The sequence below is a fragment of the Phyllostomus discolor genome, chromosome 12 (genome assembly GCF_004126475.2).
Source record: "Phyllostomus discolor isolate MPI-MPIP mPhyDis1 chromosome 12, mPhyDis1.pri.v3, whole genome shotgun sequence".
Lineage (NCBI taxonomy): Eukaryota > Metazoa > Chordata > Mammalia > Chiroptera > Phyllostomidae > Phyllostomus > Phyllostomus discolor.
Window position 1 is genome coordinate 3,053,218 of NC_040914.2, and position 14,714 is coordinate 3,067,931.

At 37.6% G+C, this 14,714-nt stretch overlaps 1 protein-coding gene across 1 annotated transcript in view; it reads right to left on the minus strand.

Moving 5' to 3' along the window:
• The window catches only part of UBA2 (ubiquitin like modifier activating enzyme 2), a 44,165-nt gene that overhangs the window by 4,226 nt on the left and 25,225 nt on the right, over nt 1–14,714 (minus strand). The window contains exons 9-15 of the mRNA XM_028529411.2: nt 14,353–14,452; nt 13,260–13,426; nt 11,250–11,343; nt 11,027–11,139; nt 6,206–6,361; nt 4,675–4,771; nt 216–321 (exon numbers count right to left, since the gene is read on the minus strand). Of these exons, the coding sequence (XP_028385212.1) occupies nt 216–321; nt 4,675–4,771; nt 6,206–6,361; nt 11,027–11,139; nt 11,250–11,343; nt 13,260–13,426; nt 14,353–14,452 (833 nt within the window). The remainder of the gene's footprint in view (nt 1–215; nt 322–4,674; nt 4,772–6,205; nt 6,362–11,026; nt 11,140–11,249; nt 11,344–13,259; nt 13,427–14,352; nt 14,453–14,714) is intronic.

Sequence of the window (14,714 nt, forward strand, 5' to 3'; positions counted from 1 at the left end):
TCTTTAAACATTTTTTGTCTATCCCTTTTATTTCTGAATACCCAAGTTTTTTTCTGTAAGTCAAACCTCAAGGAATTTTGTGGCCAACTTGAGCAAATACACTGTGCAGTTTCAAATGAACAGTAGGGTTTAAAGGTATTTTTTATCCATCTACTTTATCTTAAGTGTATATATGCAAACAATTTCTTATAGTTAAAAATGTTAATAATTCCTACCTATGAAGGATGTTGATCAATAAAGTGTAGTCCTGAAGGAAGTCATCTGCTTGAAGCCGGCTCCCATTTCTAATTCCAAATTCTGACAACTTCTTATGGTTATTAGCTACAAAATGTTAAAGAAATTTAGATACTTTAGTTATATCTCTATGGAGCAGTCATGTCAGTTTTAAAAAGCTGAACCCCCTACTCTAAGCTGAATCGTGTCCCTCCAATTTATATGCTGAAGCCCTAACCTCAACCTCAGAATGTGACTGTATTTGGTTAGCACTTTTTAAAGTGATTAAAAGGAGGCTGTTAGGTTCGGCCCTGATCCAGTCTAAGTAGTATCCTCTTGAGAAGCCAAGGAGAGAAACCTCGGGAGAAAACAAACCTGTAGACAAACCATTAAGACCTCTAGCCCCAGAACTATGAGAAAATCAATTTCTGTTATTTTATTCACCCTATCTGCATATTTTGGTATGGCAGCCCCAGCAAGTAACCCATTAAAATAACAGACACTTAGGAATTCATCCTTGAACAAGCAACTGCTAAAACTACTTCAAAGGCACCAAAGACAACCCCCCCCCCACACTTTTGAAAGAGCAAGAGAAAGAAACATCAGTTTGTTCTTCATCTTATTTATGCATTCATTGGTTGCTTTTTGTATTTGCCCTGACCAGAGACTGAACCGAATCTGGTCATTATTGGGAAGATGCTCTAAACCAACTGAGCTACCCAGCCCAGGGCCCAAAAGATATTCTATGTTGCAAACAGGTTTTCCATGACAGAACTTTTTAGCAAACTTTACAATTCAGAACTATGAGAAACTTTTAAATAAAATTTTCATTTTCAACATAATTTTCAACATCTCTCAATGAAGAGCTAGTGGTGGCCACCCCAACATAAGTATTCCAACCTAGTTCTATCTTCCACATGTCATTTCTACTTCATCTGAATACCCCCAGTATGCAGAATGTGCTTAGCACCCAGTTAGCAATCAATAAGATTTTTCTGCATAAATTGTTAAATACTCCAATGAAGAATGATACCTCCAACAGAACGCTTAGTGTCACCTATTTAGAGCCTTTCTGCCTTAATTATGCTTCCTCACCTCCAAGTTCAAATGCTTCACTTTCCTGACCTGTAAATGCACTCAAATCTCATCTACAAAACTGCTTCCTCTAGTAGAGGTGTCCAATCTTTTGGCATATCTGGGCCACACTGGAAGAAGAAAAGCTGTTTTGGGCCACACATTAAATACATTACAACATATAATCATTAAAAAAATCTCACGTTTTAAGTAAATTTATGATTTTGTGTTGGGCCGCATTCACACCCATTATGGGCTGCATGTGGCCTGTGGTCTAGATATCCCTGCTAGAGGGAATTAGTGAATAATACTGTAATAACTACATGTAGTGTTGGGTGAGTACTAGACTTACAGGGTGATCTCTCTATAAATTGTATAATTCTCTAACCACTATGCTGTATACCTAAAACTAATGACATTGAATGTAAAGCTGTAATGAAAAAAAATTTTTTTAAAGACCTGGCTGGCGTAGCTCAGTAGATTGAGCGCAGGTTGTAAACCAAAGCATTGCAGGTTGGATTCCCAGTTAGGGCACATGCCTGGGTTGCTAGGCCAGGTCCCCAGTGGGTGCCACATGAGAGGCAACCACACATTGATCACTGATGTGTCTGTCTGTCTGTCTCTCTCCCCCCTCCCTCCCTCCTTTCCCCTCTATAAAAATAAATGAAATCTTAAAAAAAATATATATAGGTTAAAAATTTTTTTTAAACCCTCACTTAAGGATGCTTTTTCATTGCTTTTAGAGAAGGAAGAGAAAAACATCAATTGGTTGTCTCCTGTATGCTCCCGAAAGAAGGATCGAACCAGCAACCTAGGTATGTGCCCTCACCCAGAATTCAACCTGTGAAATTCCCGATGCTTCAACCAACCAAGCCACACTAGCCAGAGCAAAACAAATTTTAATAATAAAAAAATAAAGTCTTCAAAAAAGGGAAATAAAACCTTGTGTCTCCATCTTGCTCCCTATATACACTCTCTTTGCAACACTCAATCCACTTTATTGCGTATTTGTTCTGTAGAGGCACAGACTGCACAGAACCTGTTGACCTGTATCTACAATTCCTGACACATACTAAGTAAACTATATCTTAATCCTAGTTATCGTGTTTAAATTTATGTCTTTTCTTTTTTCAGTTTTTATTATTTCTTTTTCTTTCATTGCTTGAAAGGAAAATGCTTAGAAAGTATCTCTCTATCTAACTTTGAAATCCAGAAACTACTGACAGTTTCTAGTTCTTTTACAAATCTATTCTTATTTTAACTCTTTATTCTATCTGGAGTATCTTTAGAAAATAGTAATTCTTACCCATACTTCCAATCCCAAGACCATTCACACATTCTCCACTCACTACAAATTCCTCAGACCCAACATATTCAAAACAGTTACTGTGCATACCATCCTGTTTAATGAACATCATCTATAAGGCCAGAGTCCTGGCAACAATCCTGTGTATAGGCCCAACAATGCTACTCTTCTTCACTTGAATTCACCAGAATTGCCCTTAATTCTGACCTTGCAAATGTCAAGGTTTATCATCTGCTTCTACCTTAATTTAAAATCCCCCACTCCCCTCATTTCTTTTCCTCCCTAACTGGCTCCTGCCTCCACTCTCACACCCTTAACTCACCTTCCGCAGATTTACTAGAAGGTGACCACATTTATTGCACAACTTAAACCTGGTGGAAGAAAGATACTGAGGGCAGAAGATAAACACACATTACATGCAGCTACAGTAAGTCTCCAGTGCACCTCCAGTGAGCCAGCACTGCCACCCCAGAGCACACCACTTTGCAGCGATACAAAAGAACTGGCCATTCCCAAAGCCTTTTATGTTGTTTTTAAGGCATGCCTTTATAGAAGCTACTCATTTCTTAAACTGCACTAAATCTACTAGCTGATAATCTCTCCTCTCCTTCCAGGCTATACATTAATTCAAACCACCAGAGACTACTGCTGTATTCATCCTTGAATTATGAATAGGTATGACTCTGCCTATAGCACAGGACTCTGTGCGTGATTTGAATAAGTGCCATCTCACCCTCAGCAACTGTATTTGGTGGAGAACAGCCACATTTCAGCTACTCAGATTCCTGGTCAGTTTCTATTTTTAAGGTCCTAGCATTAAAAGAGCTGACTAGAACTAAGAGGACAGTCATGAACAAAGTTTCTGTTTTTTGTAAAGACAGCTGGCTAGAATAGGGCCCAAATATTCAACTAGACTCTTAAAATAGACTACTACCCAGCCAAAACAAGGCCTCCAATTACTCATGACCTAATAGACCAAATAGTTTGACAAGGAGCTACAGCCAAGAAGACACTTAACCAGTAAAGAAATAGGTAAATAAGTAAGTCAATATGGGGGGGGGGAGCCCCCAGATTTTACACTGGCAAGATTTGTCATATGAAGAAATTAACAAAAATGGTAACCCAAGAGATTCTAAGATGCCAAAGTGACAGAAGAGCTGTGAGAACTTCTGAGTCCAATCAGACTGACTCGTGCAGGATGAAGGAGGCACAACCAAAACCAATCCTCAACTAAGAAAGCTTAAACACAACCAAATGCATCGAACCTTGTATAACAAATGCAATGACAAAAGAGATGGCTTTCTTTTTTTTTTTTTTAAAGATTTTATTTATTTATTATTTTTAGAGAGGGAAGGAAAAGAGAGAGAGAGAGAGAGAGAGAGAGAGAGAGAGAGAGAGGGAGAGAGGGAGAGAGGGAGAGAGGCAGAGAGAGAAACATCAATGTGCGGTTGCTGGAGGTTCTGGCCTGCAACCCAGGAATGTACCCTGGCTGGGAATCGAACCTGGGACACTTTGGTTCCCAGCCCGCGCTCAATCCACTGAGCTACGCCAGCCAGGGAAGAGATGGCTTTCTTGAGAACTTCAAAAAAAAAAGTCTAAAATGCCAAAACTAGGCACTGATTTTTCAGTACTACTTTCTGCTCTATAGTAAGACGGGCTATCAAGGCTTCCCCACTCCTGGACCAAACACCTAATAGCCTTAGATTACCTACTTTGATCTAATAGCCAGAACAATCTGCTCACTACCAATTTAGCTCACAGGATCCATGATACAGGCAAGGCAGTTCCTTTGAAGTGGACAAGAACACTAAGGTCACTAAAAATGGTGGCTGTGTGCTGGGTTATTGAAAAATAGTTACTGAGACACACTGACAACACCAAGTTCCCCAAACCAGAACTGCTACAATCCCACCAAGGCGAAGGCAATGCTGTCCTGGAAGGGGCACCTTCTTGATCACATGTTGTGCCTTTCAGCTGTGATACTGAGTAACATAAATAGCAAACGGACATACTAATGTGAACCTCTTCCTTTAGGCATCTCCACCCAAATAAAGGAAGTGAATAAATGCAATGCATCACACCTTCTGTCTCTCCCTCTTCTGAAGATATCAGGATTGTTCCTTTCCCATCTTCAATTTGGACATCTGGTGCAACCATAGCAAATTTTTCTTTCACAATCTACAGGAAAAAAGATTAAAAATATTAATAAACATAATTAAAGACAATAAAAATAGACACTGTTTCCTTAAAAGGTCTTACTTTCCCCTTCCACTGGAGAAGGGCAAAGTTGCTCATAAGATACCTGACAACAAGTAGGAAAGCAGTGGGAATGCACACAATTATCTCTTGCCTGTGCTCCACCCTCATATTTGACCACCAATAAGATCAGAAACAACTTCCTCCATAAGGGGGACTGAGAATTCCTTGATTGGCTCTTGGTACTTGTTTTTTGCTGCAGATCAGGTACAGAGCTGGACGTATTACATAATGCCTCACTCTATGACAATCCTGTATTGGCAGATGTTTTACAGACACAAATGTTCTCATTAACCTGATTCTCAGATGGTCTTGCTCTTCCACTTCACTTTAAATTTCAAGATGAATCAAAAATGGTAATATTCTGTCAAATCTACCTGCTCCTAAATAAAAGAAAATGGGGGCACTCTCTAAAGTTCCCTTTATTCTACAAATAATGGAATTGCCTTTAAGCTCAAGAATGAATAGATGCCAACTATAATTATTTCCTAAGGAAGAAGGTAGGGCAAATGACCCTCCACTGGCCAGTATTCCAAATACTGCTATTTCGTTACCCAAAACACAAGAGCTAATTAACCTGTTTTTTGTCCATTCCTGGGAGAAAGGCCATTCCCTCTTAGGAAACCTTTAGGACCATCAAGGTCTAAGAGGTATGAAAATATGTAACATGATGATGGATAACATCCATCAGAGAACATAATCAGAGAACAATCGGAAGTGATCCCAAAAGTGGGACGTGATACCCACTGGGACATTTTTGATATTTTCCCTAATAAAGGAACTAAACTAGCCAGTTTAGGAGGAACCTAAAAACCAGGCCACAGAATAGGACCACATCCTAACCCCCAGTAGCACTGCAGAGCGATATAGGTGAATGCAGGTATATAAATGCTGATCTTCGTAGGGACTAACTTAACACACCAGAATCAGGACTATCACCAAACTGTTTAAGGATACCTCCTGTCTGCCAAAAATACAGAATTTATACACCAACTGGGAAACAGGGTGTACAAAGAGTCTCTTGCCTGCCAAGATGCTGTACCACTTCTGTAATACTTGTGGTGCATTTTCTACAAATACAGCTAATTCCTCTTCCTTTCTGAGATGTGAAACACATATTCTGGAACCACAGAGAAAAACGCCAGCAGGATCCTATATGATCAAGTGACCAAGGCTATCAGAGCATCACACTTCAGTAGCCAGAGTCTTTCAGAGTAATTACGTGGCTTTTAGTTTGTTATTGCAGTAACACAGTAAAAGGCAAGAGGAAACGAGGGGTTTTGTTTTGTTTTATTTTGTGTTTTTTAAGAAAAAGGAAAAAGAAACTTGGGTGAGAGAACTAGCCTCTGCACTCACCTTATCTTGTAATGTGAGAACGGTTACTTTATGGACATTCAGTCGTACAGTCACCTCTGGCTTGCTGGCGCATACATAACAATTAGGGTTGGGAGGATCCAGTGCACAAGGCACGAGGAGCTTCTTTCTTGGGTTTGGTTGTTTATTCAAAAAAATCTTTGGAGGGAAAAACGTAAGCAGAAATCAGAAATTCAAGTCAATTTTATACATCATATAATTTGAAGTTGGATAAGGAAAATTATGACCATAAGAGCCTGATTTTCCAAACTTCTTTTCAAATTAGCTGCTACATGAATGGCTGAGCTTACTGAAAAGAAATCTCCTTGTACTGAAGACACTAGACTATCCTGCAAAGTAATTTAGCAACACTAAGGACTTAGCCATACTCATCTCTGGTGTCATTAAATCAGCTTTTGGGTGCCTTCCTGGTAGTTGGTTCTTCATATCAATTTAAAACCAGCTTCTCAACAAGACCAATACATTAATACCTCCAACTAATGATGTTTTCATAAATGTATGGAACCAATGTGCTTGCCTTTCTTTTCAAATTTTCTGTAACTACATTAGTATTTACATGATTAAGAGAAAAATAATGTACTTCTGGCACTGTATGTAGACACCTATTTACCATTTCCCTAATACCCAAACAAAAAATAGTATGAACCAAGGAAAATTTTAAAAACTACACTTTAATTTTAAAAGGCCCAGACCTCCAGCCAAGATGAAGGCATAGGTAGACACACTGTGCATCCTCACACAACCAAAAGAAGGACAACAATTTAAAAACCAAAAACCACCAGAACCAACAGAAAACTGAACTGTAAACAAGTCCAACAAACGAAGAGCTGAAGACACACTCATCCAGACCCGTAGGAGGGGCAGAAACGGGCAGCCTGGCAGAGAAGACTCAGCAAGGCAGAGGCTGGAGGACCAGGGTGGGCAAGGTGGTGGCTGGTAGAGTGGGTGATCCCACATTCGTGCGCAGATAACCAGGAGAAACAACTGGGGGGCTGGACAGCCTGTGCAACTCAGGGCCCCAGTGCTGAGAAGTAAAGCCTCAAACCACTGATTGAAACACCTGTGGGGGTTGAGGAGGCAGCAGGAGAAATTCCCAGCTTCACAGGAGAGCTTGTTGGAGAGACCCACAGAGTCCTAGGAACCTACACAAGCCCACCCACAAGGGAATCAGCACCAGAAGGGCCCAATTTGCTGGTGGGAAGTGGGGAAAATGACCGAAATCCGGCAGAGCAGAACAAGCGCCATTGTTTGCTCTTGGACTCCTTCCCCACATATAGCATCACAGCCCAGCAAGGTGGGTTGCCGTGCCCTGGTGAACACCTAAGGCTCCGCCCCTCACCATGTAACAGGTGAACCAAGACCAAAAAAAAAAAAAAAAAAAAAAAAAGGGCAGCAGCGACCTAAACGAAAGAACAGATCAAAGCTCCAGAAAAAATACAACTAAGTGACGAAGAGGTAGCCAGCTTATCAGATGCACAGTTCAAAACACTGGTAATCAAGATGCTCACAGAATTGGTTGAATTTGGTCGCAAATTAGATGGAAAATGAAGGCTACCCTAAGTGAAATAAAGGAAAATATACAGAGAACCAATAGTGATGGGAAGGAAACTGGGACTCAAACCAATGGTGTGGACCAGAAGGAAGAAACATCCAACCAGAAAAGAATGAAGAAACAAGAATTCAAAAAAAGAAGGAGAGGCTTAGGAACCTCCAGGACATCTTTAAACGTTCCGACATCCAAATTATAGGGGTACCAGAAGGGGAACAGGAAGAACAACAAGTGGAAAAGTTATTTGAACAAACAGTAAAGGAGAACTTCCCCTATCTGACAAAGGAAATAGACTTCCAGGAAGCTCAGAGAGTCCCAGAGAAGTTGGACCCAAGGAGGAACACACCAAGGCACATCATAATTACATTAGCCAAGGTAAAAATGAAGGAGAGAATCCTAGAAGCAGCAAGAGAAAAGGCAATAGTAACCTACAAAGGAGTTCCCATAAGACTATCAGCTGATTTCTCAAAAGAGACCTTGCAGGCAAGAAGGGCTGAAAAGAAGTATTCCAAGTCCTGAAAGGCAAGGACCTGCATCCAAGATTGCTCTATCCAGCAAAGCTCTCATTTAGCATGGAAGGGCAGATAAAGTGCTTCTCAGATAAGGTCAAGTTCAAGGAGTTCATCATCACCAAGCTCTTATTATATGAAATGTTAAAGGGACTTATCTAAGAAAAAGATAAAAAACATGGATAGTAAAAGGACAGCAAACTCACAATTATTAACAACCACACCTAAAACAAAAGCAAACTAAGCAAACAACTAGAACAGGAACAGAAACCACAGAAATGGAGATCACAAGGAGGGTTATCAGCGGGGGAGTGGAAGGAGGAGAGAGGGAGAAAAGGTACAGAGAGTAAGTAGCATAGATGGTAAGTAGAAAATAGACAGGGGGAGGTTAAGAATGGTATGAGGAAATGTAGAAGCCAAAGAACTTATATGTACAACCCATGGATATGAACTAAAAGGGGAGGAACGTGGGTGGTAGGGGGTGTGCAGGGCAGAAGGGTGTGAAGGGGGAAAAATGGGACAACTGTAATAGCATAATCAATAAAATATATTAAAATAAATAAATAAATAAATACATAAAAGCCACAACCTCACACTGCTACAAAGTTTTGAAACACTAGCCAGATTAATACAAACAAATGTCAAGACAACACTAAAAGCTGATATAAATTCTCATCTGTGACTAACATGTACTACGGCATTTGCTAAGATTATTTAATTCTAAAGATAAATACTCCATGGCTTCTCCCAAGCTTAAAGAAGTAAATTCCTCAGGAGGCAGTTAAGTGATAGGAAGAAACCTTCTGTATTAACAGTATTACCAGTAGTACTAGCCATTGTACAAGCAGGTCTGGCAGCAGGGTATAACGGGGAAATAGATTTGTTTGATATTGGGCTTCACTGGAAAGGTAACTGTGCCTTAGCAAACTAAAAGTAATGAAAACAATCACTAACACTACTAATACCCAGTCTAACACTATTAACTTTTCCTGAAATTCATTATGAACAAATAAAAGCTACAGATAAGTATCATTAACCTGAGAGGAATAGAACTGAGACAGCAAAGAACCAAGAAGGATGTTACAGGAAATAGTAGACATTTTAATAAATTAAACAGTTAGTAATATTTGTGAGCTCAAAGGAATACTATAGGCACAGGATAAATTAAGGCTGCTACAAAAAGGTAGAAATCAAAAAATGTTCTTAGAAATTAAAAATATGTTAGCAAAAATTTTTAAATAAAAGATGGCAGACTGGCAATGATTCTGCACTCCTTTACCCTGAAATTTCATGAAAACAATAAAATATTTTTAGACTGCATCAATAATGGCACCAAAAAACAAGAGTACCATTGCAGACTAACTTTCTTTTTTTAAAAAAAGAAATTCCTGAAAGTAAATTGGTCCTTTTATTTGAACATTACAGTAAAAAGGGGAACCTAAATAGCAAAAATACTGGCTACAACATACATACATTTTTAAATCCTTGCCCGAGGATATGTTTATTATTGATTTTAGAGGGAGAGAGGAAGGGAGAGACAGGGGTCGGGGGAGGGAGAGGGAAAGAGAGACAGGTGTGAGAAACACCAATTGGTTGCCACCCCTGCAACCAAGGATCAAACCTGCAACCCAGGTATGTGCCCTGATTGAAAATCAAACTGGTGACCTTTTGGTGCAGGGGACAATGGTCCAACCAACTGGGCCACCTGGCCAGGGCACCTACAACATTTTTAAGGAATTTCTTAAATTGCTAAACTGGTAAGGGAGCAAAAGCACCTTCAGTCACGCAAACTTAATACAGAATGAAAGCAGGAATTCAAAAAGAATATCCGAGTGGCTTTAATCTTGAGGTACACCTAAGTAGACAAATAAAACAAGAACCTGCAAGGGGAGGAGAGAAAATACCAGAAAAGTATCTTCCCCACAGAAGTAACAAGAAAAATTACCTTGACCTTGGTGTTTCAAAGAGTGAGGGGACTTCCTTATAATTAATTACAATAATACAGGGCTCATGCAGATTTGCTGTCTGAATATGTATGTGGATTGAAAAACTAAAGAATTCTAAAATGGTCCGGGATTGGCAGGACCCCAGGCACTCAGATATAAGTAAACACAAATCCTCTTTGAAGAAATACACCTTCAATGGGTCCTTAAAGAATTATCAAAGATAAGAGTTTTAACAAATACCAAGTCAGTTAAAAAAACAAATCATACACCATACAAGCAAACAATATACTGTGAGAGATGTGGCAGGCATAACCATAGACTCATTCATAAGACTGCCTACATTAACATTATCAAAGAATATAAAACAAATTTAAAGTAAAATGACTTAAAAACAGGACTATACACAGGGATGTGAAGTACAGCATAGGGAATATAGTCAATAATAGTGTAATAACTATTTATGGTGTCAGGTAGGTACTGGAAATACTGGAGAGAACACTAAGTAAAGATTATGACTATCTTATCACTATGCTGTACACCTGAAACTAAGAAAAAATAGCACTAAATGTAAACTGTAATTGAAAAAAAAAGGAGGGACACTACAAACCAAATAAAATTTAAAATCCATAAAGACAAGGTAATTGGAACAATTATTTTTCCACTGCTTTAAGCCAGTTTTATTAATTTAATTTAATTGTTAGTTTAATGTGTTTTTTTATAAATTATTTTTTTCCTCTGCAAATATTATTTTACAAAGAGGTTGAATTAAAAAAAAAAAACAACAAATAGAAATACTCACTGTTCTACACTGGTCTATTTTTCCTGATAAAATCTTCAATCCTTCCAATACTATTAACCCAGCAATCACTGCATTAGTAGTAGCGATAGCAGGAATAATGTTCCCTGCCATTGCTAAAAAAATTAAAAATTAAAAAAAAAGAGATAAATATGTTTTAACTGCTAAAAAGGAAAAGAATAATTTAGCATTTTAGAAGATACAAGTGAAGCACAAAGCAACTTACATTTTATATCAAATCTGCTCTTCATATTCATACTGAAAATATGCATCCTGAGGTTTGCAGCAGAGGTGACAAAATCCATTGCAGATGGGTCATCCTGCCAATAAGTTAAATAACTTAAAGTCTCCCCACAAACTTACTACTTTGCCTAGTATTATTTTCAGAACAATACTTTTACATGTTTATAACATTGCGGTCAGTGAACCAGAACAAGAGATGGCCTTTAGGGAGAGGTAAAACCTTACAGTAGCAGGGAGACTGGGTAAGTAGAGGCAGGGTCTCATCATCAGCTGACCTGGGAAGTAATATGACAAGAATGCCACGAGCCACCGGGTTTCTAGGAACTCATCCTGCTTAAACAAAGGCACTGTAAACTAAGTGTATAGATCCAAACACCAATTCCATTCATTGACAATGGCAATCCTTTCCTGGGCCCATCAGTCAGTACAGGCATACCTCAGAGATATTGCCAGTTCAGTTCCAGACCACCACAATAGAGCGAGTTATCATAATAAAGCAAGTCATAATCCTTTTGCTGGTTGAGTGTCCTGCCTTCAGTTTGTTAAAAAACACAACATCCATGAAATACAACAAAGTACAATAAAATGAGGTATGCCTGTAATGATAAGGTTGTTTGACAAGCGCAGATTTCAGGCAAAGAAAAAGAGGCTTTTTTGAGAAAACTGTTTCATTGAAGCCTCAGAAATACCTGGACAACTCCTTTTGGCTTTCCTTCTCCATATTCCCTTCATATACACACCACTCTCCTACATTTGCTATTTCTTTTCAGGTATGGCAATACCTGAACTATTATGGCAAAGTTTCTCCCTCACAATTTACATTCTTTCTGAAACCATATCCTAGCCTCTTTAATTAGATTTCAGCAAGGTTTCCTGCTTTCCGGAGAAGATACTATCCTACCCTACAATTCAGAAGCACCCAAGTAAGAAGAAAAAGTATTGACAGGACGTGGATTCTCTATATATTTATTGGTTCACTGTGTAACTTCAGGCAAATCAACCTCCCTGATACAAAATTCCTTAATATATTAAATAGAAAAATAATATAAACATCTCATAAAGTTGTAGTTAATTAAACTGAAATATTTAACAGTACCCATTGCAGTGTCCACAAATTACTTCCCTAGGCAATTGGCTAATCATGTTCATTAGCTATAGATTTTATTCAGAGGGTAACAATTCCTACTTCCAAGATTTTGTTATCGAATCCCTGTGTACCAACGAAAACCTCCCAAATCCCGATTAAAATAACAATGGAAATATTTTTTAAAAATAGTTCCTCCTTATAATACATATACCCAAGAGACTAATGTTTGTAAGAATTCCGAAAACCTAAATTTACTAGCTTCATTTTTAGATGTCTGATTCAACCGTAATTCCAAAATCTGCCCACATAAAGTTATCTTGGTTTGCTAAAACTGACTAAACTTTTTCTCTCACTTTAAAACTCATAGCAAATCTTTACCATTATAGGAACACATAAACTTTGTAGAGATTATCACTTGTAGCCATAGAAAATATTGCCTACAATTAAAAATAAGTAAAACTCATCAAACCTCAAAATAATCACATCTAATTGCAAAATACTATTATATATTAACTCATAAGGATAATTATGTCTCATTTTTGTATTGAGAGGTGCCACAACTTCAAAATATTTATAATGCTCTTGTCTCCAAAAGGAGTTTGACTTCTAGTCACAAATCTATACTACACAGGAAGCTTTAAGTCTGTAAAATATTTTAGTCCAATACATTCATATTTCTCTAGCCGACATTATAAGCCACAAAGTTTTATGATATTACCTGAATTAATATATAGAAAACTCATACAATGTAGTAATTCAAGATAAATACATCCAAACAAAAGCAATACTGTATCCTCAAAATCTGGCAGAATAAACAATATTAAAAAATTTACTAGCTTCTGATTACAGCTGAACTAAAATACACATTTGACATATGAGTAATTGCCACACTACTTCAAAACGAACCTTGTCCCATATGAGCTCAGCTCCATCCCCTTTTTCTGCTAAATGAACTCTCAAAGTCTCAATGCTCTTTGAAAAAAGATGGGCGTAACTCTTTACATCCAGAACCTGCTGGTCTTTCAGACCTAACTGGGGTTCATTTTGTTGATCTGCTGCATTGAGTTCTTCTCCTAAGAGGAAAAAAATTAGAAATTCCAACATTAAACATCATTCCTCTACTATTTTAACAATACGATGCCTAACCAGTAAGAAAATAATATAGGAGAAATCCTATTTTGTAATTATCACTATGATACATATATTTGTACAAGAAAATCGCTAATACTGAGATGGGAAAGGTGCAAGACTGTTTCAGAACCTCACAATGTTATTGGAAGATTCAAGGATATAATTAATATAGATAAGATGGTAAGCATTATGCCCAGAATATAGTAAACACTCAGTAAGTGGACACTATTAGAGTCATACTTAAATTGGTCTGTAAATTCAAGTATCCACAACTATAGAAAACTGCTCTAGATTGACACCCCTAATCTCCTGGGACCCTTTAAATTCCAATGTGCTGACCACTGCTGTGCATACACTAATCACAATACAATTCAGATACAGCAGAGATAATGTGTTGAGGTGGAGTGGAATAAGGAAGTTGTCACTACTGCAATAGTTTTACTCGCATTTAAAATTATAAATATGTTCCTAATTTAAATCTTAAAGAGATAATCACACAAAAGTACAGAGATCTGTGTATATACGTCCTCATCACTATACTGTTTTAGGGAAAATATGAAACAATGAAATGTTAACTGTAAGGGACTAAATATTATGAACAAGTCAGAGCATATAAATTTACATGATTCTATAATCTAATGTGCATATACAACTGCTGTGTCTACATGCATAGATTTATAACCAGACATTTCCTAAAACATTAATAGTTACTGTTTCTCTAGGTGGTAAGATTTCTAGTGATTTTCCCTTCTTCATATTTTTCTGAATTGTTCAAACTTCTTACCATGAATTTATATACCATTGTCAAGAAACAACAAAACTATTTAAAGACTGAGAGAATTCCCAAAGACTAAAATGTACCCTTTACCTTGACTCTGTACTTCAGCCCAGTCCAATGGAACTGGAGGTTTCCTTTTTCGCCATAATTTGTCCATTGTCAACAAATACCGGATATCATCTTTAAAAAGCTTAAAAAAAAAGAAAGAAAGAAAGAAAGAAATCCCATGAACCCTACAGTCCTTATGCTGATAAAATACAACAAAATTTTACTGCCGATTTATTATAAATACTATATATCTTATATATACTTATATATATAGTAGATATCTATATATAGTATATATCTGGTTTAAAGACAAGCCATATAGTAGACTAACAATGAAAAAAATTGTTTTATCGATTTAACAGAGAGAGAAACATTGATTTGTCATTTCACTTAATGTATTCATT